Source organism: Castor canadensis, chromosome 14 (genome assembly GCF_047511655.1).
Source record: "Castor canadensis chromosome 14, mCasCan1.hap1v2, whole genome shotgun sequence".
NCBI classification, from domain to species: domain Eukaryota; kingdom Metazoa; phylum Chordata; class Mammalia; order Rodentia; family Castoridae; genus Castor; species Castor canadensis.
The window spans coordinates 55433993-55461097 of NC_133399.1; the positions used below are offsets into that span (position 1 = coordinate 55433993).

Consider the following 27105-nt stretch of genomic DNA (forward strand, 5'->3'; position numbering starts at 1 on the left):
AGGCCAGACTAAAGGCCCATCTCTAGGTTCTAATGGGAGGACTTGAGTCTTCCGGAAGATCCCAAAACTGTCAGCCACACAGTACTGCCTCAACCTCCTCAGGTCTCTGCCCCACTCTTTGGGATAAATTTATAAGATGCAGTAAAGTAGATCAAGGCAGAAACCAAGTCCACTCATAGCCACAGAAATACTTTTGTTAGGGGCAGAGAACATGGATTTAGATCCAAGTTCTATTTTTCCATCCTTTATGGACTCAACCACATTAATTAAGGAACACCATGCATGTCCCATGCGTCTTCTGGTCACTGGGGCATTTAAGGAACATTAGGCACAATCACTGGTCTTAAGAAGCTGGTAAATATGGAGAAAAGATCCACAATCCTTAGAAGCTGACTGTGAGTAGCATGATTGGAAAAACATGAGAATAAGGTCCAAGTGAGTGGCACAGGTCAAGATGGCCCATGGGGGTCTAGGGAGGTCAGAGAAGCTTCGCAGATGAGGTAGGCCTGGCTGGAGGCATGGAGGATTTGGCTTGGTGGGAAGAACATTTGTTGTCAGAGGCCAGCAGGACCAGAGTGGCCACAAAGAACCAAGCTTATTCATGACCCATGTAGAAGCATCATGTAGACCAAAAGGAGGACGTGATGTTGGTATCATTGTGTTCAGGACAAATTCATTTCCATATTCCATCCCCAGAAGGCTCTATGACTGCATGTTCTTCTCTTCCCCCAGAATGGCTTGTCCCCAATTCACATGGCGGCTCAGGGAGACCACCTCGACTGTGTCCGACTTCTATTGCAATACAACGCAGAAATAGATGACATCACCCTGGACCACCTGACTCCACTCCATGTGGCAGCCCACTGCGGCCATCACAGGGTGGCCAAGGTCCTTTTGGATAAAGGGGCCAAGCCAAACTCCAGAGCCCTGGTGAGTGGAAGGCCACTAAAGAAGGTGCTACAGGAGCAAAGGCACAGGGAGACAGAGCCAGAGTAGTGGCCTGGAGAGACTTCTAGGACTCAGCACCCAGCAGTGGGGAAGTCACTGCATAGGCTGGTGGGAACTTGTAGTGTGCTGGTCTTTCACATTCCACTCTACATCCAACTGAGTGTCATCTCCTGTAGCCGGGTTGAGGTCTAGGTGGGTCTATGCTCAGGAGACCTGACCCCAAAAGCAGTGTTCATGGTAGGCATGTGGGTTGAGGGCTCCACTCCAGCCCTAGCTGGGCCTAGACTTGAGGGGCAATGAGGTCTTAAACACCACCTTGCATTTTGACCTGCTTTTGGGGTGGGAGGTGCTGGCCCAAGATAAGCATTCTTCCTCTGCAGAGGGCCTCAGTTTCCATGGCCATGGGGCAAAGATGGGTTTATCCTAAAGCAAGCTCCTCCTATGGCTGAGGTTCCGCCCTTCCTGCCTTCCTCCTCTAGGCCAGGGGATCCTAGGGTGGTCTAGGGATCTGAGGGCTCAGCTCTGCCAAGAGCATGGCCGTGACCCCACGTCCCTCTTGCCCATTCCTGGGGAGGAGAACTGAGGGGGCAGGTGTCTTTCGGAACAAGAGGAGATGGCTCATCCATTCTTTCAGAAAAACTTTCAAGGAGCATTGACCACAGGCAATGTGCTGGGGTAGCTAGGGTTTCTCAATCTATGGACTGTTGACATTGTAGGATATTTAGCATCACTCCCAGCCTCTACCCACTAGACACTAATATCTCCCCTCCCCTAGTTATGACAACCAAAAAGATCTCTTGATGTGGCCACATTTTGGTGGAGGGTGCAAACCATCTCTATCATCACTGCCCCTGGTTTAAGAGCCACTTCCCTAAAGGCATGAAGCGCTGAAAAACAGACAAAAACAGACAGATGAAACCCTGCCTCTGTGGGGTGTACATGCCATCATCACTTGCCACAGCACAGGTCCACTGCACTCCAATCATCCACGGATTCAGGGCAGAAGGAACGTGATCTGCTTCTTTATTCATTATTGTAAATTTGCCCTAAAAGGGGCGTTACACAGCAGATTCTTTCAGTGCATCCAGAAATAGGATGGAATTTTTTTAAAGGTTTCTAGATAATGTGTTCAGAAACATACTTGGTGCATGGAGTGAGAGACACTATCCGCTGGTCTGTGGGTGTCTGCTGATGGGCTAGGATGAGCTGCCTTTCAGACAGCAAGGAGGTCTTTCAGGTGTTTCTTTGCTAATGTGTAAGCTCCTGATGTCTGTCTCCTTTGTGTGGGGCCGCAGAATGGCTTTACCCCTTTACACATCGCCTGCAAGAAGAACCATATCCGGGTCATGGAGCTGCTGCTGAAGACGGGAGCCTCTATTGACGCAGTCACTGAGGTAGGGGAATCTGCCTTTGTTGAGAGTTGTTCTTCATAGCTATGTATACTTGCTTGTGTGTGTGCGTGTGCGTGTGTGTGTGTGTGTGTGTGTACATGTGTTGGGGCTGCTCAAAGGAATGAATCCAGAGACTAATACAAGAGGACCTGTGTTGAGTCTCAGGAAGTATTCCAAGATTCCAAGAGCTGTTTGGAGTTGTAAATGTGGCACAACCTGCCTGCCAATGCTTTTGTTCTTCCAGTCATTGTCTTGAAAGCAAACCCACATCATTTACCTATGTCTTCTTGGAAAACTTCCTGGAGCACCCAGTGGCAGAAAAACATTAGCTGTCCTTCACTCACTCCACCCCTATCTGTTTTAGTCTGGCCTGACACCACTCCATGTGGCCTCCTTCATGGGACACCTTCCCATTGTGAAGAACCTCCTACAGCGGGGTGCATCACCCAACGTCTCCAATGTGGTAAGCCCGTGGGGATGGCAAGGACTCTTCTCTCTAGACCAGAACCCTGAGGGGACCTTGGGCAGGTGCTCCCCATCTCCAGTAGAGATGGAACTCACACAGTAGTGAAGGCTGCAGATGGGAGAACTTTCCTAGGTACCTGTGCTCTCCCAATTAAAGTTGCTACATTTGTAAGTCTTTGGGGCTTTGTTTTGGAAAATATTATGGAAATTCTGTAAGTGTTATCTGGAAATACATCTATACTTTTTAATATTCATTAGCTCCAGGGTTCACTTTTAAGTATACCTAGAATACTTATACACACACACACACACACACACACACGCACAGAGCAAGCTAAAGAGCTGTGTGCTAGGGCAACTCCACCTCTTGGGTAAAAAACATCTAAGCTACTCCACACTGGCACGTTGGAGCTCTGTGTGTCCTTTTACAAACCCAGCATTATTACCAGTTCTCTAATTTTGTTATTTTACAGAAAGTAGAGACCCCACTACACATGGCAGCCAGAGCAGGGCACACAGAAGTTGCCAAATATTTGCTGCAGAACAAAGCCAAAGTCAATGCCAAGGCCAAGGTGAGTTCTCGAGACAGGAAGGGGATGATCCTGGGACATAAGCAATTCAAGTGGGATGGGGGCCTCATTCTCATTAGAGGCCAGGCTATCATGCTGTGTGGCTCACAGCCACTTGCCCTTACCAGTTAGGTTGCTAAAAGCTCAGGTTCTGTTTTGAGGGATTCTGAGAAGCCAGAGCTATTTCTGCACTATAGTTATGTTTCTCTAGAGTAATGAAAGCCCAGCAAGTGTGGCTAGACTGTGGCTAGGTTTATTGGGCTAATGAGTAGTTGTAGTATAAGGTGGGAAGGAATTTTTCAAAGGCAGCATTGCCAGTGAAAATCAACCAAGAATCACTTGATCTAAAAGTAGAGGATCCCTTTGATGTCAGTTTATTTTTGAGGTGTTGGATGAGTGACCAGGAAGAGCAGTTGGTGAGCTTGCAAGTTACTGGGCTATGGCAAAGGTTAGGCATTCCTAACCACAGGAGGCAGAGGCTCCCTCTGAGAGTTGGAACCCAGATCCATGTTTGGGTCGTGCCTCCAGTTGGGCCCCATAAATCAGAGACCTCATCCATGTAGCGTGCACTGTTAGCCGTGATGGGGCAAATATCCTCTTTCCTCTTCAGTTTAGACTCTCCTTGATCTCTGGCATAGAGAGACTCAAAGTTCAAAAACAGCAAGCACCAGGAAGCTTGGAATGGCCAAATAGCAACCACAGTTTACTGAGTGTCTGTGCCTGACACTGTGTCAACTTTCTGTCAGCGATCTGCTTGATTCTAGTCCTCACCCTGCAAGATGAATATTATTATCCCCCTTACAGATAGAAGGCCTGAGCCTGTGGGCAATTAAATAGAAATGCATCTGACCTGAAGAATTATAAGGTTTAAATAAGATAGAGCATACTGGTTTCTGTAACCGAGAGACTTGATTGACATTCCAGCTCTTTATTTTCTTAGCTGAGTGACTATGAGAAAGTCCTTAACTTTTCTGGGCCTCACCTCCATTCTCTGTGGTTAACATGTCCTATTCTGTGGTTTTTACCTCTGGGTCCAGGATGACCAGACCCCTCTTCACTGTGCCGCTCGTATCGGCCACACCAACATGGTGAGGCTCCTGCTAGAGAACAGCGCCAGCCCCAACCTGGCCACCACTGCTGGCCACACGCCCCTGCACACCGCAGCCCGTGAAGGCCATGTGGACACAGCCCTGGCCCTTTTGGAGAAGGAGGCATCCCAGGCCTGCATGACCAAGGTACAGCCTCTATTTCCCATTCCTAAGAAGCAACAGGCTGGCCAGGTGCAGTGGTTCATGCCTGCAGTCCCAGCTACTCGGGAAGCTGAGGCAGGAGCAACACTTGAGCCTAGGGGTTTAAGGGTAGCCTGAGCAACACAGCAAGACCTTGTCTCAAAAAATTTAAAAAAAAATCTTAAGCAACAGGCTGGACCTAGGGCTCTGAGGGAGAGTCCACCTGCATTCTCTTTGGTGTCTTAGTGATGCTACAGGCAGCTGGGAGGGTCAGGCTCCCTCGGACTGGCTGCCATCTTGTGCCCAAGGTGCTATCTCTCCTTCCTTAGAAAGGCCAGAGAGCCAGTCTCTTACCTACCACTCAGCCTTCACCTTTTTCTCATAGAGTAATTATTTACTGAGCACCTGCTCTAGACCAATCATAAAAGTCATAGATTCTGGGGATTCAGGAAGGACTCGGACTCAAGGGCTAAGGATGTAGCTTAGTGGTAGAGCGCTTGCCTAGCGTTCATAAGGCTGTAGGTTTGATCCCCTGCCAAAAAAAAAAAGAAAAAGAAAAGATAATTTTGCCAGGTGTGGAGCACACCTGTAATCCCAGCACTAGGGAGGCTGAGGCAGGAGGGTCATGAGTTTAAGGCCAGCCTAGATTACTTAGTAAGACCTTGTCTCAAACAAAAACAAAAAGACATAACTCCCCATGCTCAACAAGCCAGCAGACATTTGACAGTGCAAGGAGACCTCTTATCTCTTATAAGAGAAGAAGGAGCCTGTGGTGGTGATGGGGGAAGTTTGCCTATTCCTGAGGTCTTTGGCCTTTCAGAGAGATGAGAAAGTGCAGTGCCTTTTGTTTTACCGGCATCCCCACGCTGATCAAGGTGGGAAGCTTCATTACCTTTCTCCAGGAGGGTCAGCTCTGGCTTCCCAGTTTCTTGACGGCCTCTGTTTCTCCTCAGAAAGGATTTACCCCTCTCCATGTGGCTGCTAAGTACGGGAAGGTGAGGGTGGCCGAGCTGCTGCTGGAACGTGACGCGCATCCCAACGCTGCTGGAAAAGTGAGTTTGAGCCTTCTTTGCTCTCAGAGTAGAGGAAGCTGGACGGGCAGACTTCACCGCTGTCAAATCCCTTCTCTTGCCTATTTTGTCCACCTTTTGGATGGGCAACTATCTGGAGAGAGCGATGCTTCTGTTAATGGCCTGTCATGTTGACTTCATTATCTACCTCTTCCGTGGCCTCCACAGGGATGATGATGAGATGGCCCTTGGCCTTGCTATCCATCTTTGGACAGATCATTTGATTTTATTTTTTGCAGTGCTGGGGATGAAACCCAGGGCCTCATGCATGCTAGGCAAGCACTGTACCGCTGAGTCACATCCTCAGTCCATCTTTGGATGGATTTTTAACCAGCTTTTGCCCATATAAGAGATGTGGATCCAAAAATGGGTCCTGCATACCTAAAGGACCTCCTGTAGAAAGTCCACTAGAGTGAATCTGTTTTCTGCCCTCTGCTTTTTCCCTCTGCAGAATGGCTTGACCCCCCTACATGTGGCCGTTCATCACAACAACCTGGACATCGTCAAGCTGCTTCTTCCCCGGGGTGGCTCTCCACACAGCCCTGCCTGGGTAAGGTCCTGCAGAAGGTCATTTCCAAAGCAGCCCAGGTTGTTTGTGTTTTGTTTTGTTTTTTTTACCTCAGATATATCATCTCACTTTCAAAAATGTTACCTACAGTGTCACTACTACTCTTTGGGGAGGTGGAACTTGCTTTACTCACCAAGTGTGTCCCCTGAGCAACTGCGTGTAAGCTGAATTCTGTAAACTGGCTGCCAGGTCAAAGTAGATAAGAATCTCCAGGGGGCTCTGAGTTCCCAGAGATTCCTACTCTGTGGTCATGGCTGGGAAGTTCCATTGTACCTGCTCCCCAGGTGTTCTAGAAAGCCAGGCTGAGGAGGGGGTGATACAAGGTTAAGTCAAAGTACACAATGAGCATTTTTGGGAACAGGCTGCCCCATTGTGGGAAGGTGAGGGCTGTGTGGGATTTGCCTGTATTTATCTGTGAGGGACAGGACCATAAGGGACTGGTGCCCAGGAGAGGAGACAGTCAGGGCTGAGCGTGCAAGAGTCATATGCCATCCCTGTACCTGGGAGCTCTCAGTCTGATAAGATAGCCTGAGGCACAAGGAACAGTGTTAGAGAATTATTTATGGTGGGGTTCAGTCACACATGGGTGTCTCCGTGTTTCCAGGGCAGGAGCCATGGAAGTGGGTCCCAGTAAGCTTCCAGCTGACACCTGCTGACTTCAGGGTGTCCTTGGCCCAGGCAGGGAGAAATTAGTGTGGGGCTTCAATTTGTTTTTTCTGCTCAACATGATGCTTATGTCAACCTTACAGCATCCCTTTCCTGCATACACCACATCAATCAGACACCCCTTGTTTCCTTTGGCTGCTGTCCCTGCTCCTGTTGTAGTGAGCCCTACGTCACTATGCAGAGAGAGCATGCAGCCCTGCTAAGATGTCGACTTACTCCTGCCTCTAAAAATAAAAAGCCAGACTCCCCTCCTCCTCCTCACTTTCCTACTTATATAAAAGGAACTGGAGCCACGTTCATGATATTTAAAGAGAGCTAAATGCAAGCACAAATCCTGCACAGATGGATTTTGTTTCCATAGCAAAAAATAGTTTGCAAAGTAGTCTGGCAATTTTGTAGAATTTCACATTCAAATCCCTCTCCACCCAAACCAAACCCTTCCCTTTCTAATTTGATGCTAATGTCGCACAATTTAGGCAGAGCCCTCTCCTGCTTGCTCCTACCCTTAGCTCATTTTCTTGGGAAACTGGCTTACATTCCCTCCCTGATCTCTCCTTGGCTGTCCAGCCTATCTGCCTCTTGTCCTTGTCACCTACAGAAGGTCATCATTTCCTTTAGTCCTGGTTTTGGGGGATGCTCCAGTGGGCTGGTCCATGTTTTGAGATGGTCAATGACTCCTGTAATCCTGGTGTTAACCCACGGTGATCTGGCAGCCTTAGCCATCTCCAGGGCAAGCTTGCCCCTGGCCAGAACAGGGTCTGCTCTTGCCAGCTCAGACACCCACAGCTGCCCAAGTGGTCTGGAACTCCTGCTGATACATCCACAAACATACTTGAGATTGTTCCAGTGGCTGTCCTGTACACATTAAAAGAAGTCTAAAGAAGCCTTGCTTTTCTCTAGTGAATGTCTTCCGTGGGCTTTGCACCTCATCCCCATTCATGGTGACAGTGACAGCAGCTCTGGGGAGGGACATTTTACCTTGCCCATCTCAGAGGTGATGATCTGTAACTGGAGGTGGCTCCATGTCTCAGGCTTGATCCATTGAACTGCTTCTCCTTTTCTTGTTCTGTTTTGATATAGTACAAAAATCATTCTGCTTAATTAATTTTATTATCATCTAAATGCCAATCTTGTCATATGAACACAACCTGTAAAGAGCAATGTCATATGTTCTCATAATGTAATCCAATTAAAAGGGGAAATACTAGAAAGAATTATCTTACATAATTCTGCAAAAAAAGAATTACTTTTTAATTCAATTTAATTTGGAAAGCAAATTGCAACTTTTTATTTTCCCATAAAAGTCATTTTACATGGTGACCTTGTTGTCCTTTTCCATGTTCCCAGTACTGTATAACTGGGACTTTCCTGTATCACCTGCTTTCTCTTCCCTTTTCCTTGCCAGCGGTCATGGTAGAGTGAGGAGTGGTGGTTGCCACAGTAAGATGGTGCTTGGCTGGTAGAGGGAACTCACTCCTCTTAGAAACCAGAGGAATGCCGGTGAGATTGGGAAGCATTCGCCCAAGACAATCAAGCACTGGTAGCCGTCTGGGTGGATGGTTGTGCCGGAGGTCATGAGTCCTGCCCAGGAAGCCAAAGGGGCTGGTATCCCCTTTTCCCAAGTGCTCCAAGGCCTTGCTGCTCACAGCAGCAGCAGCAGCAGCACCTGGCACTAGGTAGGAACGCAGACTCTTGAGACCTGCTGCATCAGAATCTACATTTGAACAAGGTTTGAAGTGATTTGTGCACACATCACAATTTGAGAAGCCCGGCAACTAGCTGAAAGGACCTGGGATTGGCTTGTCTGTTGTTCTGCCTATTGTGTGACATTAGATAAGACACTTCATTTTCAGAGAAATGGCTTCTTTATTGACAATATGGGATAGTAATAAAAAATACCTGCTTTACTTACTTTATGTGGTTGTGAAGCTCAAAAAAGATAATGGCTGTGGAAGTAGATTGTATGACCACAATGATGACCAGTTAGCACATCTGTAGCCTGTCACCTATCTGCAGTAGCAAAAGGAGCTTGTTCCTGGTGTGAACCAATGCATTCCTTCCTTCACTGAGAAAGTTTTAATACAAAAACAAGACCAAACAGCACGCAGTGACCTAATTGATTTACTAGGTCAAATAGGTGTTAGACTTAATGTCTTGTGAACAGTGTGCTGCAAAACTGTGACACACAGCTTTGTCATTATTGTTGCTGTTGTTGTTTGGTGGCAGTGGGGTTTGAACTCAGGGCCTTGCACTTGCTAGGCAGGCACTCTACCACTTGAGCCACATCCCAACCCTTTTTTTCTTTAATTATTTTTCAGATAGGGTCTTCCATTTTGCCTGGGGCGGCCTCAAGCCATGAGCTTCCCTCCCCACGTAACTGGGATTGCAGGTGTCAGCCACCATTCCTAGCTATTCTATTACTTTCATATTTAAATTTTGGAAAGCACGTCATTGTAGCTGATCTACCTGACAATTTTGAGAAGAAAACAAGATAGTGCTGTTCCACTTTTAATGGCTTTTAAAACAATACAAAAGGAAGTCTAGGTAGTAGAATAACTCGCCCTGTGTCACAGCCAGTTCAGAGTGAAACAAGGTCCAGCCCCATACCCTTGTGTGCCCTTCATGGTGCATGCCCCAAGGACAGCACTGGGCCTCGTTTCACAGGGAAAGCAAAAAAGTTGTTTTTGTTTTTGTTTGTCCTTTATGAAATGCATGGGCCTGTGAGTCCTTATTGCAAGAAGGGAAGAAAGGAAACCTTTAACTTCCTTACCTACCTGGCCTTGGAGTTCTTCTGCAGGCTGCCCATTTGAATTCTAGCTTTGCTTGGGGACAGAGCATTTCCTGCCGGCAGTTTTTCTGAGCAGGATAGCAGAAAACAGAGTGAAAAAGGCACAGCAGACATGTGCTAGCTGTGGGAGCCAGGAGAACTGGCTCCCAATCCGGTGGGTTTTGTTTGTTTGTTTATGTAACTTGCTCTCCTGGGTAATACCAGACCTGCCTGGTGGGTATCACCAGGCCCAGAGCCAGGCCTGGCCCTCTCTTCTGTGCTCATATTGTCAACTTAGCCTTCCTGTCACCAAGTTCGGGTGGCTTCTTCTCTTTCAGAATGGCTACACCCCTCTGCACATTGCTGCCAAGCAGAATCAGATGGAAGTGGCCCGCAGTCTGCTGCAGTATGGGGGATCAGCGAATGCAGAGTCAGTACAAGGTGTGACCCCCCTTCACCTGGCTGCCCAGGAGGGTCATGCAGAGATGGTCGCCCTGCTTCTCTCGAAGCAAGCCAATGGCAACTTGGGGAACAAGGTAGGTGCACCTCCCACTTCCCCTGTGGTCTCAGCAGAGTTTGGACAGGCAACCCCCAGTGACAGACCTGTTATATTTCATGACATTCTGAGTGCCTTTCTTGTCCATTTTAAGTATGTGTCAGCTCACCAGAGAGAACATGTGCATTTTGAGCACCTCGTGTGCATTTTGAGCACCTAGTATGTGCTTGGCTTTAGGGTTAGGTGATGTATGGGTGGGTGTGGTCCTTACAACAGCCCTGTATAAGTTTTCTCTCAGCTTTGTAAGTGAATAAGCAGTCAGAGAATAAATAGACACAGGAGTCACCATGTGCAGGAGACTCCTGGCGTATCATCAAGGTCGACATGGAAATCCAAAGTACACTTTCCCCAACACAGGCCAGGGTCTACATTCAGGAATGTATTAAATATCCATTTTCTGTGAGGGAAGATAGACTACAGGTATGCAAGTATGAAGCCTTCTGAACTTTGACACAATACTTTGGAAAGGTGGGCATGTGTGCATTTTCTGGATGAGGTGTTCATAGTTTTCTTCAGCATCTCTAAGGAATTCATGACCCAAGGAAGACTAAGAATCTCTCCTTTTTTCAATATTAGTTTTCCTGAAATAAAACTCACTTGAAATTCACCCTTTAAACAATATAAGTCAGTGGAATTTTTTTAGTATATTTACAGAATTGAGAAATCATTACCATGATGGCACTTTAGAACATTTTCTTACCACAAAAGGAAGCCCCTCTCCATTAGCAGTCTCTTCCATGCCTCCCTTCCCCACCCCACCCCCACCAGCCCCGCTAGTCAGTGATCTCTCTCTCTCTCTCTCTCTCTCTCTCTCTCTCTGTGTGTGTGTGTGTGTGAATTGGCCTCTTCTGGATGTTTTGTGTAAACAAAATCATACAATATACAGACCCTGTTTCTAGATGATAAATTAGCATAACAGTTCCAGAAAGGCAAACATTTTAAGGGTAACTTTAAGATTTCTTAAAAACCATTAGATTATTGGCTCTTACTGTGCGGGTTTGGACAGGCAACTCCCAGTGAGAGACCTTTTATGGTGAGACTGTGATATTGCATGACATCCTGGATGTCTTCCTTGTCCCATTTTAAACAATCTGTGTAAGGCAACAGTCATGAAGATTACGAGTCTTTGTTCTAGAAACGTACTGTCTTACCCACACACCAGCCTCACCAGGCAAAGTCTTGGTGTTATCCCAAGAGCTGGGCAAGGTACCTGCCTGGGCTGATGGTAGACATGGTGACATCAGTCTTCATGCAGCCGAGGGAGCTGCTGCCTAGGGGCCTCTGGCCAGACTTGGGAAGTGTAGAAAATGGAGGATGGCAAGGGGAATCACTGTGGTGGGGCCAGGGCCACCACCTGTGTGTGTGAGGGATCAGAGCTGTGCTTCCTACTGTCAGCAGAACGTATGGAGTTAAGGTTCAGGGGAAGATGATTTTCCCCACACTTTTGTGTGAGTGCCTACATAGCGAACATGACTTCTGATATGCTGTTACCCTTGTGAGAATACAGAGATAAGAAGTCTAAGCATGCCAAAGGACCCTCCCCTAACATCGTGCTGCAGTGGCTGTGAGGTGGTAATAACACTGTACATCTAAAAGGCACGTTGTGCTTTTCAACATGATTTCTTATGAGCTGTGCTTTCTCAAATGCTCCTCACTTTGCCATGGAGCTAAGCCAGTGATAGCCCCTATTTTCCAGAATAGAAAGCCCAGGCTCTGAAGTTTACCAGGGGAATAGCAAATGCTATAATTGGAAGGTACCATAAAGTTCATCTATGACATGTGAACTAAATCCAGTCTACTGCTTGTTTGTGTAAATAAAGCTTTATTGGAACATGCCATGTCCATTCATTTCCATGTTGGTCAGAGCTACTCTGTTACCACAACCAGTAGAGTTGGAGACTTGTTGCAGGGTCTAAAATATTGATGATCTGGTCCTTAACAGTAAACGCTGACAACCCTGGATCTAGTTTAGCTTTATCTTACTTTTCAGGTAAGGATCCTGAGGACCAGAACCAGAAAAGTTTTGCCAGATAGCTGGTCAGAGAGTGGGTTAGGGGCTGCAAAGCCAGGCTGTGCTCCCAGTCCTCAGTGCTCTGTCACTGTAGCCTGGAATGTTTTCCTGGCTTGAAGATGACCAACGTCTTTCTCTTTTCAGAGTGGACTCACTCCTCTCCACCTGGTAGCACAAGAAGGCCACGTTCCAGTGGCAGACGTGCTGATAAAACACGGTGTTGCCGTGGACGCCACCACCCGGGTAAGGCCGGCAGTCCCATGCTTGTGTCCACACGGTCTCCCCTCCCCTCCCCGCCTGCCTACTCCACTGTCATGGGACTTTCTTCTCTGCCACTTCCTGGGGCTGGCTGTGGAGTGGAGGACACTAATCCCTGTGACCTCACTTTCTAGTTGGAATTTTAAAGTTGTCTAGGCCTTTGAGCCTCTATCACAAGAACTTGAGAGGAATGTTCAATCATAGTGCTGAGCCCTATCTCAGGAGATGCCTGTCAGGGTGCCAAGCTTCCCTGGAGTTGCTCAGAAGTACAGCTGCTTTTATTCAGCATTTGTTGACTTCAGTTTAACTGCCTCTGAACCTCTCTGGCTAAGAAGCCCTATGAGGTGGTGGGAGGATGACTGTGTGTGATGCACATGGTAGAGGCTGTGCACTGCGGTTTGCAGTTTGGGATAGAGGTGACCATGAGGGACAAGGAGGAGTCACCAAATGTGGCATCTGGTGAGAGAGCACCCGCAGCCCAGGGGGAGGACTGGGAGACTCAAGTTGATAGGAAGAAGGAGCTTCCTGAAAGAAGAATATTTTGGTTTTTTGCTCCTTGTGTGTGTGTGTGTGTGTGTGTGTGTGTGTGTGTGTGTGTGGCAGTACTGAAGATTGAAGTTAGGACTTCATGCTTAACCCTCAAGCCATGCCCCCAACACTTTTGCTTTTAGTTAGTTTTTTTTTTTTATGGTACTAGGGTTTTGAACTTAGGGCTTTGTGCTTACTAGGCAGGTGCTTTACCACTTTGAGCCACACTTCTAGCCCTTTTGGCTCTGGGTATGTTTTGGAGATAGGGTCTCACTTTCTGCTGGGCTTGACTGGCTGTGATTCTCCTATTTTGTGCTTCCTACCATAGCTGGGATAATAGGCAAGTACAACCATCCCTGCTACTGGTTGAGATGAGGTCTCACAAACTTTTTGCCTGAACTGGCCTTGAACCTCTGTCCTGATCTCAACGGCCTTTATAGCAAGGATTACAGGCATGAGCCACTGGAGCCCAGTTAGTTGGTTTTGAGATAGGGTCTTGCACTTTTGCCTAGGTTGGCCTTAGACTGTGATCCTCTTACCTCCAGCTCCTGAGTAGCCAGGATTACAGACATATACCACCTGGCCCCATTTTACTTCTTTTGTCACAAGGCAACATGTTAAAAAGGACAGAATGACACATCCTAGAGTTCCACAGGAGCAACGACAATAATATTGTGCTGAAGTCACCCCAGGAAAATCCTAGGACCAGTTTTTACTCCCCAAATGCCTGCAGCTCTGACAAGAACCTATTTAAAACCCGGGAAGGTTCTGGATCTTTGGGACTTCTCGTGGATTCAGACTGTAACCCTTGGGTTAGAACCTCAAGGATCCCAAAGCCATCCCGTTGCATGAGGGCCTAGCCCGAAAGGTCTACATTAAGATGGTCTCTGTGTCTGGCTCCAGCTCTCAGGGAACATTAGGACCAAAGAGCTCAGAGGGCATGACTTGTTGGCCCTTTGGGGACAGCTCCAAAACACTCATTGTGGGCTCCAGTGGCTCAGTGGTGAAGCACCTGCTAACATGCAGAAGTCCCTGGGTTCCATTCCTAGCACAAAAGAGGGAAAAAAAAATCTGGAGACTTTGGAAATGAGCTCCTTCATACACTCATGTGAATAAATAGCCATGCCACTCATTTCAGGCAATAGTTCCTATAAATTCCTTTACTACTAAGGAACCAGACAGCCTTGAGAAGCTGTACAATGGGGCTTCATCTTCTGGTGTCGTCAGGGTCAGTGCAGTCCACGTGGCCATCTGTTCTAGCGCCTTGCTCAACAGAGGGCCTGATCACCATTCTCTCCTCCTTGAAATAACCCATCTTGGTTCCTGGCACATGGTCCTCTCTGGATTCCTCCATCTCCCTTCTGATTAAGTGCTGCTGCTGTCCATTTATCTGTTCTCTTTTCACCCATGTCAGCCCTCCTTCACCTGCAGGGCTTCCAGCTCCTTTGCTGACCGTGGCTCCCTGCCTGGCCCTCTTCCCAGGGCTCATGTCAGCTTCCTGTTGCCTACCTGACATCACTACTTGATGTCTCACCAACATCTTGATCTTCAATTTTCTGGACACTGACCTCTGCTCCTTCCCAGGCCAGTGGGTTGACTGGTGACAGCAGCACAACTTCCAGCAGCTATTGGCCTTTCAAGATCTTCCTGGCTACCCTGTCTTAACCAGCTGCTCTTCCTGTTAAGGGCTTCCTTACACACATAGCTCATGGTGGCTCTCAGTCTGCCCAGGTGTCCGGCTGGCCCCCCACACTCATCCCTTGCTTTTCAGATGGGTTATACCCCACTCCACGTGGCCAGTCATTATGGAAATATCAAGCTGGTGAAATTTCTGCTGCAACACCAGGCCGATGTCAATGCCAAGACCAAGGTACAGGGCGCCTTAGGCCGACTTCTATGCTGACACTTCCTAAGTGCTCAATTAAGGTGCAGCCAGAGCTACTCTGAGCACTCTTGGGGCTCTGCCAATTTTAAGCTTTGAGGAGGAAATGGGAAAAATGCATGTCTGTAGAAGACAAACAGGTTCTGCAGTATGTGGACAGTTCTTTAATAGCTGGCTGATCCTGTTGAATGTCTGCCTAACTTTATAGCTAGGATACAGCCCCTTGCACCAGGCCGCTCAGCAAGGACACACAGACATCGTGACTCTACTGCTGAAGAATGGCGCTTCTCCAAACGAGGTCAGCTCGGTGAGTTCTCACCTGGACTGATTTTAAAAGGAAACATCCCTCACCACGGAGGTCAGCGTACAGTCTGGGCCTGGATGGCCCTGCATGCCAGAATGTCCCAGCTGCCTTGGTACCCAGGGGCTGGGGGTTGCAACCAGTTTCTCTTCCTGGTGACTGAAGATTGTCCTTTTAAGCACCATTTCCCCTCCCCCACTTAAGTTTTTGTTTAAGTAGTGTTTTTGTGTGAGTGATACTGGGAAATGAGCTCAGTGACTCAAACTTGTTAGGCTTTTAGTGTATTTTTCAGTTAGGTTCTCTCAGTCATTGCCTGGGCTGGCCTTGGATCTCTATCCTCCTATGTCTGCCTTCTGAGTTGCTGGGATCATAGGTGTGAGCCATTGCAACCAGCTGCTTTCAGTATGGCCCACGTGGACAAAATTAAATGCCTGGGTGTTCCCAGTCTTTCAGGGCCTTGGGGATGTCCTCATCAGCCTCAGTGAACATGGTCCAGGAGGAACTTCCTCTTTTGGTGGTTTTGTTAGATTATCTCCATGGCTGCTCTCTCTGAAGGAGTGTGGACATTGAGTGTAGATAAGGGTGCTGAAGTTGTAACTGCAAATGGAGCTGATGGGGCACATCTGGAAGCAGAGAAATAAAGCCTCAATATTGATTGATTTTTTTACCTAGTTCTTTCTCTTAAAATCAAAGTGGAAAATATGCCCCTTTCCTATTTCTAGTGATTTGTGAGTTCTCATGGGCCTGCTTAGTTATAGGGATTATTTTAATGACAGTAATGCTCAATTACTGACACCCAAGGAATAGACTTTAGAGCAGTGAGCAGTGTCACTAAGTACCCTCCTACTCCTAGACCCATACATGGTGACTTCCTGACCTGCTTCTTCCAGTGAGTTAGCTCCTGATGGTGTTTGCCTAGCCTTGGAGAGTTCTCCTTTACCCTCACTTCAAGACCCCACACTTAGTATCCCTGCCCCCTTTCCTTCCTTCCTCATCTTTGTGGGAATCAAGACTCACAAATTTGTGCACAGATCTTGGCTCCAAAGCCAAGTTTGTGTGCTTAGGTCGTTCTCAAAGCACAGAGGTGAACTTGGTCTGCATCTGCATACCAAGGAGCAGACTCCTCCGTGATTTGTACCCTTTCCTGATTGTACTCCCTTGCTACTGTTTGTCCTAGAATGGAACCACACCTCTGGCAATAGCCAAGCGTTTGGGCTACATTTCCGTCACAGATGTGCTCAAGGTTGTCACAGATGAAACCAGCATAGTGGTATGTCTGTTCCTCCCATGCGCACCCCACCACATGCACAGCTGACAAAGGGGTTTGTGGGGTCACTCTGAAAACCAGGACCTAAACCTAGTGAGAAGCACAGTGCAAAGGGTAGCAGAGTGGCCTTCTGCTTCCAGTGGGGCTGTACTGCCACCTAGTGGATTAAGGAATTGGGGCTGCAATGAGTAGATCTAAGGGAGCAGTAGCAGGAGAATGGGAGATGGGAAAGGGCTGACACAAGGCAATGTCAAAGGGTCTCCCATTACCCCTTTATCCTGCCGGGAGTGCCTGCCAGCTATCAGCTTCCAGGCCAAAGAGCCTCCTAGGTGTGGTTTTCTTTGTTTGGGACACACCTTTCTCACCTCCTCATGGTGACCAGGTAACCACTGAGCTGGAGAGAAAAGTGCCTGACCCATGGGGTTGAAGCCTCTGCCTTTCTTGTTTTAGTTAGTCAGTGACAAGCACCGGATGAGTTACCCCGAGACGGTGGATGAGATCCTGGATGTCTCTGAAGATGAAGGTAAAGTCTAAGTGGTGAACTTAGATTGATAAAGACCGGGGGGTGGGGGGGTTCCATGCATCCTGAATGGCTTCCAGCCCCCTACCAGGCTGCACTCAGGGCCCCCTGCAGCACACCTGGGGTGCAAAACATAAAACCTGTCGAGCAAGCACAAAGCCCTGAGTTCAAACCCCATTACCACCAAAAACAAAAAGGAAAGAGAGAGAGAGTAAGGGAGGGAGGAAGGAAGGAGGGAGGAAAGGGAGGGATGGAGGGAGGGAGGAAGGAAGGAAGGAAGGAACTTTCAAATAATCTTAGGCAAAGGAAAATTGACATTTTAACAATTCAAATTCAAATTTTAAATCTCACAAGATCTGTATGTACACGTATGTTTGCATCTATGATGTGTTAATGCACATGTGATCGAATGTGGATCGACCAGATCAACTCTCAGAGCTCTGTGAAGCTGTAATAATGTTCCCCCTGCTGCTTTACTTGAATTTAAACAAATGACAGGCAGATTATTTAAAATCAGTGGGAACACATTTTAATCAGCTGCTCTTCTGACCACATGATATAGGTTCTGGGCCTTATGCTTTACTAGGAAGCTACTGCGGTTTCAGTTTTATGAACTACGGAGTGTTTTCACATTATTCCTTCCCCCAAGAAGCAGTATTTACTCCCTCAGGTTTGAGAGAACCCTTATGATGCCAAACAGCAGGGTTGGATGAGGTTTTCTCCTCAGCCCTTCCCATCTGTAATTCAATGGCTGCGTGACTCTGCCAGCTCGCTGAGTAAAGCTTTCTTTGTGTGTTGTGCGCCCTTTGACAATGCACCTCTCATTATAACTGATTTTGATGTTGCCCTTCCTTCAACTTGGCTTTTCTTTGCTTTCTAGGAACTGCTCACTTAACTCTAATGGGTATGAAACCCTACTTTGTGTTCCCATGGTTATTTCTTACCAAGTGCATTTCACCCTCATACCCCGAGTTCTCATTAGCCCATTCCTGCTCTCCATCCTCTCATGCCTCAGCATCCAAGCCCACAGCCTGACTGACAGGAGCTCCATGGCCAACGGGCAGCTCCTGCCTGTACACCTGTGTGTCTGTGCCATGCCACCATGCTTGTGGTCATCCTGCATGAGCAGTTGTGATTTCATCCTGTCAGCTCCAGATCACAAGGCCAGGACTCCCACTGCTGAGTAACACTCAAAGACAGGGTGAGGGCCCAGGCTGCAGCTCCAGGTCAGGCAAGGAGAGAGCAACAGGCAGACTGGGGGTGCCTGTAGCTAATTCACTGGTAGCTTGAACCTCTGTGTAATGAGCTTTGGAATTGCAGATAATAATTCCACAATAATAATTACTGAGGCAATAGAAATAATAATGGAAATAATGCGGTATCAATGACCATGATTACAAAAATGCCATAGTTCTTTAAAATGAGCAGGTTCTATTCCAGTACAATTTATTCTTCTGTAGTAGCCTCAGAGTGGAAAAGAACAGTAAGCACTCTTTTTATGGCCATTGCACATCCCAAAGGGGCAGTTTTGCAGTGGGAACTTGTCAAGCTGAGGAAGTTTTTTTTTTGGCTGTATTGTTTTCCCTCCTACACAGCCTGGAACAGACTAAGAGGTTAGGAGCAGCCACCCTGCTCTGTACACCAGAGCTGCAGGAACAGGACCAGACACAGCCATGCTAATGGTCCTCTTGGAGCATCAGAGCCATACCTCTACTCCTCAGGAGCAAGTATGAGAGGCAGACCAGGAAAAGCACTTTTAAGAAGAAGGAGAAAAACTGTCACTCACTTAAGGTCATGTTGTTTCAGGGGAAGAACTTGCTGGCTCCAAGGCTGAGAGGCAGGATTCCAGAGATGTGGATGAAGAGAAGGAGCTATTGGACTTTGTGCCGAAGCTCGACCAAGTGTAAGACGGGCTCGATAGGGTATCATGCCCTGGACGCTCAGGGCTCATTTTGGGGGACCGGGAGGCCAATCACACTGTGGTCAGCTGGCTGGCAGATCACACTGGATGGCCAGGGCTCAGTGGTGGATCACTCTGTGGATGGCCGGGTGCAGCTGTGGAGCTCAGAGTAGTATTACAGGTTGAGGAGAAGTCATGAGAAGGTCAGGAGGAATGGCAGGTCAGGCTGTGGTCCTAGCATGGAGGATGATGCTCTGCATCTTGACTGTCAGGAGCATGTGGAGGCCTCCCTCACATTGCACTGAATGTGTCTCTTCCTGTGTTCCAACATTTTTACCCCTCACTTACAACTCACCTTCACACCCCTCCCCTGCTCACTCACACTCAGCCTTTCACCAGAATAATCCCTGGAGGAAGGTTCACACTAGAAACTTGCCAGCTATTACCAGATGTTGACAACAGTGTCCCTCCATTGATGAGGTACGTTAGTTGTCCGCCTGGAACCTGTTTCTCACTCCTCCCTCTGACTGCTGTGAGTTACACAACTGGGTAGCATTTGCACACAGGGATGTTTTGAAGATAACTTAAAACTGGTCACTTTTTAGAAACACTGAGCCCTGGAGGTTTTCTGAAAAGACAGAAGTGTTTCCTGGCTTATACAAAACTGGGCAGTGGAAAGCAGGAAGGGAAAACTACAAGAATATTCAATCAATAAAAATTTACTATGTTAGAAAGAAATACAGAACCTAGCCTTGACTGTGAAGAACCTGAAGGCTCATTTGGTGGGATCAAAACCCATGCCAGTGATCAGAGTGCAAAAGCTTACCATTAAGGCCAGGTGACCAAGGCTGCACAATGGCAGCAAGAGCTGGCAAGTGTAGACTGGGGCTGTTGGGGAGGCTCATAGAGTTGGCAGACCTTTCAGCAAAGTGAGAGGGACAGCTGGCCCTGAAGAGGCACAAGGGAGGGAGAAGTTTCAGGGTACAGGGAAGAGGCTGGGGAGAGCAGATGAGGGAACAGGTCATTAGAGGGGTATGGAGGCCTTTTGCTTAGGTTTCCTGGGTCGGAGAGTGGGCCACTTTGAAGGATCTGTCCTTTGATTTTCCAATGTTCCTGGCACACAGGGTAGAATCTCCAGCCATCCCGAGGATTCCTTGTGTCACACCTGAGACAGTGGTGATCCGATCTGAGGATCAGGAGCAGGTAGGAAGCACCTTTTCTCTTATTTTTCCATTGCAGAGTTTGAACACATTACCCCAGGACAGTGACTGTTTTGAGATGACTGTAGGACAACAGGAGCTAGTGTTGAAAAACGTGTGCACTCACACAGTATGTTCAGATCCATGGCTCCACGTGTCCTGTGGAGCCTTGTGTTGCTGGTGTTCTCCTTATCCCAGACATGAGCCATAGGTCTTAACAAGCTCAGGGTGTGTGAAATGGGATGAGAGTCCAGAGAGGTGTGAAGCTGAGGCCTAACACCCTCAGTTCTGGGTCCCATGTTCGTATCTACAACCTCTATGCACTCTGCACTTGTGGGGTGATGGGTCATGGGCCAGGTTGGAAACTCTCCTTGTGGCAAGCAGGGTGTAGTCCGTGCACACAACAAAGCTCTTGGCTCCTTCTCTTCTGCATCCATAAAAAGAGACAGCTTCCACTTCCCCTTACCATCCTGAAGGGAATGCTAGGAGTACAGACAGAAGGAATGTACGAGAGCTGTTCCCATACCCTGGCTTGTTGTTTCCCAGCATGTCACTAAATTTGCCCTGAAAAGTAGGGATGGGGCAAAGGAATGGCTTAAAACAATTTCATTTCCATTCATTTGATCTTCTGTCATTGGCACTTCTTTCCAGAGCAAGGGAATTTCCTAGGGAGAAAAGAAAGTGGTAAGGTGTTTGAAGGTTGGAGATCTCTGTTCAGAGGCCTGACAGCCAAGCATGACTGTTTTCTCACTAAGGCTGACTTCTTCCTGTGCGCTCTAAGGGGTGTGTGTCAAAAAGCAGCAGCCAGAGTTCTGGACTCAAGAACTCCCATGCCAGGGTGTGTCATAATGATGCAACATTGGTGCCACGATATGGCATTTGAGAGAGATGGTCATATATGGCCCTAATACTGCTGTGGCATATTCCCTGAATACTGCCAAAGCGAGCAATGGGAACCAACAGGGTTGACCTGGGTCAGGTGCTTCCCTTACCAGCCCATTATCTTCAATTTTTTAGGGGGGTGGGGTGTGTGTGCTGGGGATGGAACCCAAGGCCTTGCAAATGCTAAGCATGTGCTCTGCCACTGAGCCACATCCTCAGCACCTCTCTCCATCTCTTTGCTTAAGTCATAAAGTCAGGTCAGACGTGTGAACTGCATTCCTTCTAAGCAGCTGTGTGAGGCTGGACCATATAGCACTGTGACAGTGGCCTCCTAGGAGCTGCTGTTCTCTGGGAAGTGTGGACACAGGCATGTGACATGAGGTAGCATACTGTACAGGCATATGGCACAGTGAGGTAATCCAATGGGCAGTGTGATTCCTTCTAAGGTGCAGAGAAGGGACACTAGAGCCAGGAGACAGGAAGTCTTCATGGAGGAAGTGAGACATGAAAATGAGTAGGACTATAGAGGAGGACAGGGACCAGAATGTTCTGGACCAGGGGGAAAGCATGTGAAAGCAGGGTGGAGCCTTGTGGGACCTAGATTCTGAAGTGAGGGGCTGTCCTCATGAGATGTATGCATATAACATGTACCCCTAAGCTGGAGGGCACCACAGGCCAGAGGCAAACTGTCTGGCTGTCATAAGTCCTATGGCTTCCACAGATGTGGAGAGCCTCACAGGACCTGGTGGGTGCACCTTGTAGACCCTGGACATCTACAAGGTAGATAGCTAGGAGGTGACATTGTGGAGTATAACACCAACTCCAGAACAAAAAAACAGTCTTCTAGAGTAGAGCTTCCCTATGGGGCCTGATGGGAGAGAAGGTGAGCAGGTGGGCAGTGTGCACAGAGTGCAGGAGACCTGGAACCAGACAGCAGAGCAAGAACTTGCTCTATCGTCCCATGCTTTGCCAAAGGGCTGGAGCCAAAGAGAAACCCTGAAAGGGGAGGGAGCTATTTCTTTAGAGACTCCAGGGACTCCTTTGTCTCATGATGGTCAGGAGTTAGAATGTGGAAGTGTTTTCTCCTTGAGGCTACCTGAGCCCCTGGGCCTGGTACAATGTTCAAGTGGCCCGAGGGGTGGTGAAACAAGAGACAGAAAGCCTTTATCTCTGTCTCAGGCATCCAAAGAGTATGATGAAGACTCGCTCATCCCCAGCAGCCCAGCCACGGAGACCTCAGACAACATCAGCCCAGTGGCCAGCCCTGTCCACACAGGGTGAGTGATGCAGGACTCTGGGACCCTGCTCTTTACCTCTGAGAGGCGGATGGGTGCCCCACATGGATCTGTCATGCTTCCAGGTTTCTGGTGAGCTTCATGGTCGATGCCCGGGGAGGCTCCATGAGAGGCAGTCGGCACAATGGCCTGAGGGTGGTGATCCCACCGCGGACCTGTGCAGCACCCACACGTATCACCTGCCGCTTGGTCAAGCCCCAGAAGCTGAGCACACCACCCCCACTGGCTGAGGAGGAGGGGTTGGCCAGCAGGATCATTGCACTGGGACCCGCGGGGGCCCAGTTCCTGAGGTGAGATGGCGTCCTCGCAGGCAGGTACTTTCCCAGTCTTTTCCTGCACTGCTTTCCTTACTGTACCTCAACAGAGACCACTCAGAGCCACCCAACCCAGGCAGAATCCTGGGAGCTTACTTCCTGCTGTCATGACAGAGAAACAGACCCATGAGCCTGCCTCCCCTGGCTGGCCCTCTCTCAGGTCCACTGAGTTGTTTGTAGCCCCACAGAGCTTACTGCTCTCAGAACTTCCTGGGGCTCTAGAGAAGGGAATGCAGAAGATTGGCTACTTTTGGGGCCCAGGGTTTAGTTTGTACACACCAAAGTGTATACACTTTGGTCACACTGTAGGGTAGCCCCCAAGGATCACAAGATTAATGGACTGCAGGGGCCCAGACCTTACCTTCTCTGGAGAGAATGGGAGCCCTTAGAGGCACTGTGAGGGTAGTGTCAGCACAGGCCCTTCCCTTCTGTCACCCATAAGATGCCATTTGAAAAGCATCCTGCAGCATGCTTTTTTATTGATTTCCCCCTTTAGATGTAGTCCTCAAAGACTTCCTCCAAAGGAATGGCACTGTGGCCATTTGTAAGTAAGGACACAGGCTCAAAGAGATCAGGTCACCTGTCTAGGGGAATCAGATGGGCTCTTAGAACCGGGCCCAAGGGCGGAATCATTTGGCTGAGTCCCAGCTGCATACCCAGGACAGGAGAGCTGCCAACCCCTACCCCTTACCCCATCCCCATCACTCCAGACCTGAAGAGGAGCCTCAGGAGCCCAGGCCAGGTCTGTTTCCCTCTGGAGACCCACCCGCAGGTGGGGCTTCTGCAGCAGCTGGGAACCCCTTCTCCCTCCAGGCAGGGCCAACTACCCCTTCCCTCCCCGTGCCCCTGGCCACCTGCCCACACAGGAAGCAACCTCTTGCCATCTACTCTGTCCTGCCTCAGCCCTGTGATTGTGGAGATCCCCCACTTTGCCTCCCATGGCCGTGGGGACCGCGAGCTTGTAGTTCTGAGGAGTGAAAATGGCTCTGTGTGGAAGGAACACAAGAGCCGCTATGGAGAAAGCTACCTGGACCAGATCCTCAATGGAATGGACGAAGGTAAGGAGGCCTGCAACCCCAGAGCAGTGCCCCTCTTCTGGAAGATGGGATCTGAGGTTGCATGTTTAGGGTGGGCTCTTGGGGCTGTCTGAAAGGCCAAAAATGGCCCCACATGCTAAAGTTCTGGATCCCCAGGACATGCCCCAAGATGGGTCCCCAGCCCAATGCCTCTTGTATTGGGCCTCTGGGCCTAGGAACTTCTCCCTCCAGAGAAGTGACCCTCCAAGTCACCTGTCATCCAGGCCCCTAGGGAGACCATGTGTTGCAGAGATGGGGAATCTCTAGGGCCACAGTCATGCTGAGCCTGAGCTCAGCATGACCAGGTGGGTAGCCCCTGCATGTGATTCCAGAGCTGGGCAGCCTAGAGGAGCTGGAAAAGAAGAGGGTCTGTCGCATCATCACCACCGACTTCCCCTTGTACTTCGTGATCATGTCACGGCTCTGCCAAGACTGTGACACCATCGGTCCCGAAGGGGGCTCTCTGAAGAGCAAACTGGTGCCCCTGGTGCAGGCGACGTTCCCAGAAAATGCTGTCACCAAGAAAGTGAAGCTGGCCCTGCAGGTGATGCAGCCCTTCTTGCCCAGTCCTGGTGGCAACAGGAGCTCAAAGGCCTAGACAAGCCCACCCTCTGCCCAGGCTGTCCCCACCTGTCTGTCCAGGGCCTTAGGAGGCTGCAGGAGAGCTCTGACCTGAAAGCTCAGAAGAAAGTCAGGTGGGGAGGGATGTAGCATGAAGATATAGGAAACCCCACATTGCTCCTTAAACTGCATGTTGTGCTCCGCAGGAGGGAGTCCATGAGGCAGCCAGGAGCAGGCCACAGTCTGAGCGAAGGCCTTCTATCCTCAGAACAGGAGGCAGGGGGAGAAAGGGCTCATGAAGAGTTGAGCAGTGGCCTCAGCCCCCGGGTGGGCCCTGTGCTAAGTAAAGTGAACGGGCTGGTCTTCAGGAGCGGGCACCTGGCCACCCCATCCTGCTTTGGGCTAAGAATCTTGCCTTTGGCACTTTACAGGCTCAACCTGTCCCTGATGAGCTGGTCACCAAGCTTCTGGGCAACCAGGCAACATTCAGCCCCATTGTCACAGTGGAGCCAAGGCGCCGGAAGTTCCACCGTCCCATCGGGCTTCGGATCCCACTCCCACCCTCATGGACAGACAACCCAAGGGACAGCGGGGAGGGAGACACCACTAGCCTGCGCCTGCTGTGCAGTGTCATTGGTGAGTAGGGCCCTGGCCTCCATTCTGCGTCCTCTGTGGCAACAGCTCCTTTGGGAATACACTGTAGGGACAGGAGAAGGTGAAGCCAGCAGCCACCTTGGTTCTGTTGGCTTCCCTGGAGTGAGAGAGAGACAGCATACCTGTGTAAAAGTCCACATGCTGGGAAGAGCCCTCCGAGCCCTAGGAGGAGGGGAGCTGCAGGATTCTAGGATGAGGAGAAGAGTACAAAAGAACAGGTGTGCTCTGCTGCAGAACAAGCAGGCATCACCCAGATGTGCCACCTCTGATCTTAGTCCTTTAGTAAGCTCCATGTTTACATCTGGAAGGGTCCCCAGCCCCACTTCTGCTGGTGTTGCAGGTGGAACCGACCAAGCCCAGTGGGAAGATATCACAGGAACAACCAAGCTCGTGTATGCCAATGAGTGCGCCAACTTCACCACCAACGTCTCTGCCAGGTGAGATGAGGCCCAGCATGGTGACTGCAGGAAGCTGACCCAGGCTTGAGCTCCTTTGCTGCCCATCCACACAGGGACCCCCTGACTACCAGGTAGTCAGTGCTGTGTGGTTCACAGGTTGCTGTTGCCTGTATGGCCATGGGGTTCTCCATGGGGCATTCAGGAATATACTCATAACTCTCCCTGTCTTCTTAGGTTTTGGCTGTCAGACTGTCCTCGGACTGCTGAAGCTGTGAACTTTGCCACCCTGTTGTACAAAGAGCTTACTGCAGTGCCCTACATGGCCAAGTTTGTCATTTTTGCCAAGATGAATGACCCCCGGGAAGGGCGGCTACGCTGCTACTGCATGACAGATGATAAGGTGGACAAGACCCTTGAGCAGCACGAGAACTTTGTGGAGGTGGCTCGGAGCAGGGACATAGAGGTATGGCACCTGGGTTCCTTTGTGACTGGGCCCTTGAAGGTCCTTCTCACTTCTCATGAGGAGACAAAGTGCCAGAGCCGGAGGCAGGGCCCTTACACTGGCTTCTGGGAGCATGATGGCCAGGACAGCCCGAAGTCCTCTCTCTGGAATTGCAGGGCCCTAAAGCCATATTTCTTTAGTCCCCCTCTTGAAAAGCATCTTAGATAAGCTACCAGAAATCCAAAGGACACCACTGTGCTCATCTCAGGGAGATAGCAGATGGTTGGTCCTATGACTTGTGATGATAAAAGTTGGCATTTACTGAAATTTGTATGAATCTGCTGCCGTTAAAGGTTATTTACTTGCATAATGTGTTTTAATTCTCACCACTGTCCCTAACTTACATATTAGAAAATAGAGGCTGGGAGAAAGGGTAAGTAACTTTCCCAAGGTCATACAAAGGGGTCAGTGATATAGGTAGGATCTCTCCAAGTTGTCTGATCCATAGCCCACACTTCTGCCTGCTAGCTGGGGTCTGGTAGCCCATGGGTCAGGAGGGGAGACAGGTGGACAAATGATGTGAGGACCTAGATTTGAACCTATTACCCCTCCCAGGATATCCACTTATGATGATAAGGCACATATTAAGCCAGGAGCTTTCTGAGGGTCTGGTCTACAAATCTGAACTTTGCCTTCCTGGGGAAGACTTCCAATGCCAAAGCACAAGACTGGGACTCCTTTATCCTGGTTCTGATGCTATTGTGGGCACTCACTGGGCAAAACAGTTTTTCTCTCTGGCCTCAATTTCCTCAACTATCAAACGCATTCATGAGATTGTCTCAGATGAAAGCATTAGGTACATAGCAGGAATTGTTATTACAGGTGGGATTAAAATACAGCATGATTTTTCCAGCACTTCTCATGAACTAAGCATCTTTGGACAGATGTAAAAACAGAGCAGGATTTTTTCAAAGCTGTATCAGGCTGTCTTTGTGGAGTTCTAGATTTGTCGGGCATGATCCTGATACGTTCTTGGGAGCATGTGAAGATTTCTATTTGTTATTCCTTTTCTTTGGGGCGAGAGAGCATGCCTTGTTCATCAGAACCTTGGAAATGAAGCCTTTTCCAAAACAGGCAGTGGGGTTTCTCGGAACACACCCACTGTGCTGCGCATGGTTGCAAGGTTCACTTGGGGAAAGGAAAGATGGAACTTATAGGCAGGACGTGTTTGCTTTTCTTTCCTACAGGTTCTGGAAGGAATGCCACTGTTTGCAGAGCTCTCCGGGAACCTGGTACCCGTCAAGAAAGCTGCCCAGCAGCGGAGTTTCCACTTCCAGTCATTCCGGGAGAACCGTTTGGCCATCCCTGTCAAGGTGCTGTCCTCCTCC

At 49.0% G+C, this 27105-nt stretch overlaps 1 protein-coding gene across 15 annotated transcripts in view; it reads left to right on the forward strand.

The window, feature by feature from the left end:
• Positions 1–27105, forward strand: part of Ank1 (ankyrin 1) — a 188090-nt gene that overhangs the window by 127863 nt on the left and 33122 nt on the right. For 11 of the 15 annotated variants that reach the window (XR_012441435.1, XM_074054602.1, XM_074054608.1 and 8 more), the window contains exons 10-33: positions 733–930; positions 2244–2342; positions 2704–2802; positions 3278–3376; positions 4411–4608; positions 5556–5654; positions 6124–6222; positions 10012–10209; positions 12385–12483; positions 14798–14896; positions 15117–15215; positions 16387–16479; positions 16927–16999; positions 17877–17900; positions 18803–18899; positions 20021–20099; positions 22157–22254; positions 22338–22562; positions 23490–23644; positions 23995–24206; positions 24655–24859; positions 25218–25314; positions 25510–25738; positions 26965–27090. Coding sequence is in view for 14 of the 15 variants with exons in the window: in XM_074054602.1 (XP_073910703.1) it covers positions 733–930; positions 2244–2342; positions 2704–2802; positions 3278–3376; positions 4411–4608; positions 5556–5654; positions 6124–6222; positions 10012–10209; positions 12385–12483; positions 14798–14896; positions 15117–15215; positions 16387–16479; positions 16927–16999; positions 17877–17900; positions 18803–18899; positions 20021–20099; positions 22157–22254; positions 22338–22562; positions 23490–23644; positions 23995–24206; positions 24655–24859; positions 25218–25314; positions 25510–25738; positions 26965–27090 (3099 nt within the window). In the remaining variant the exon portion in view is untranslated. The remainder of the gene's footprint in view (positions 1–732; positions 931–2243; positions 2343–2703; positions 2803–3277; positions 3377–4410; positions 4609–5555; positions 5655–6123; positions 6223–10011; positions 10210–12384; positions 12484–14797; positions 14897–15116; positions 15216–16386; positions 16480–16926; positions 17000–17876; positions 17901–18802; positions 18900–20020; positions 20100–22156; positions 22255–22337; positions 22563–23489; positions 23645–23994; positions 24207–24654; positions 24860–25217; positions 25315–25509; positions 25739–26964; positions 27091–27105) is intronic. The other 4 variants (XM_074054595.1, XM_074054606.1, XM_074054601.1 and 1 more) reach the window with 1 other exon arrangement.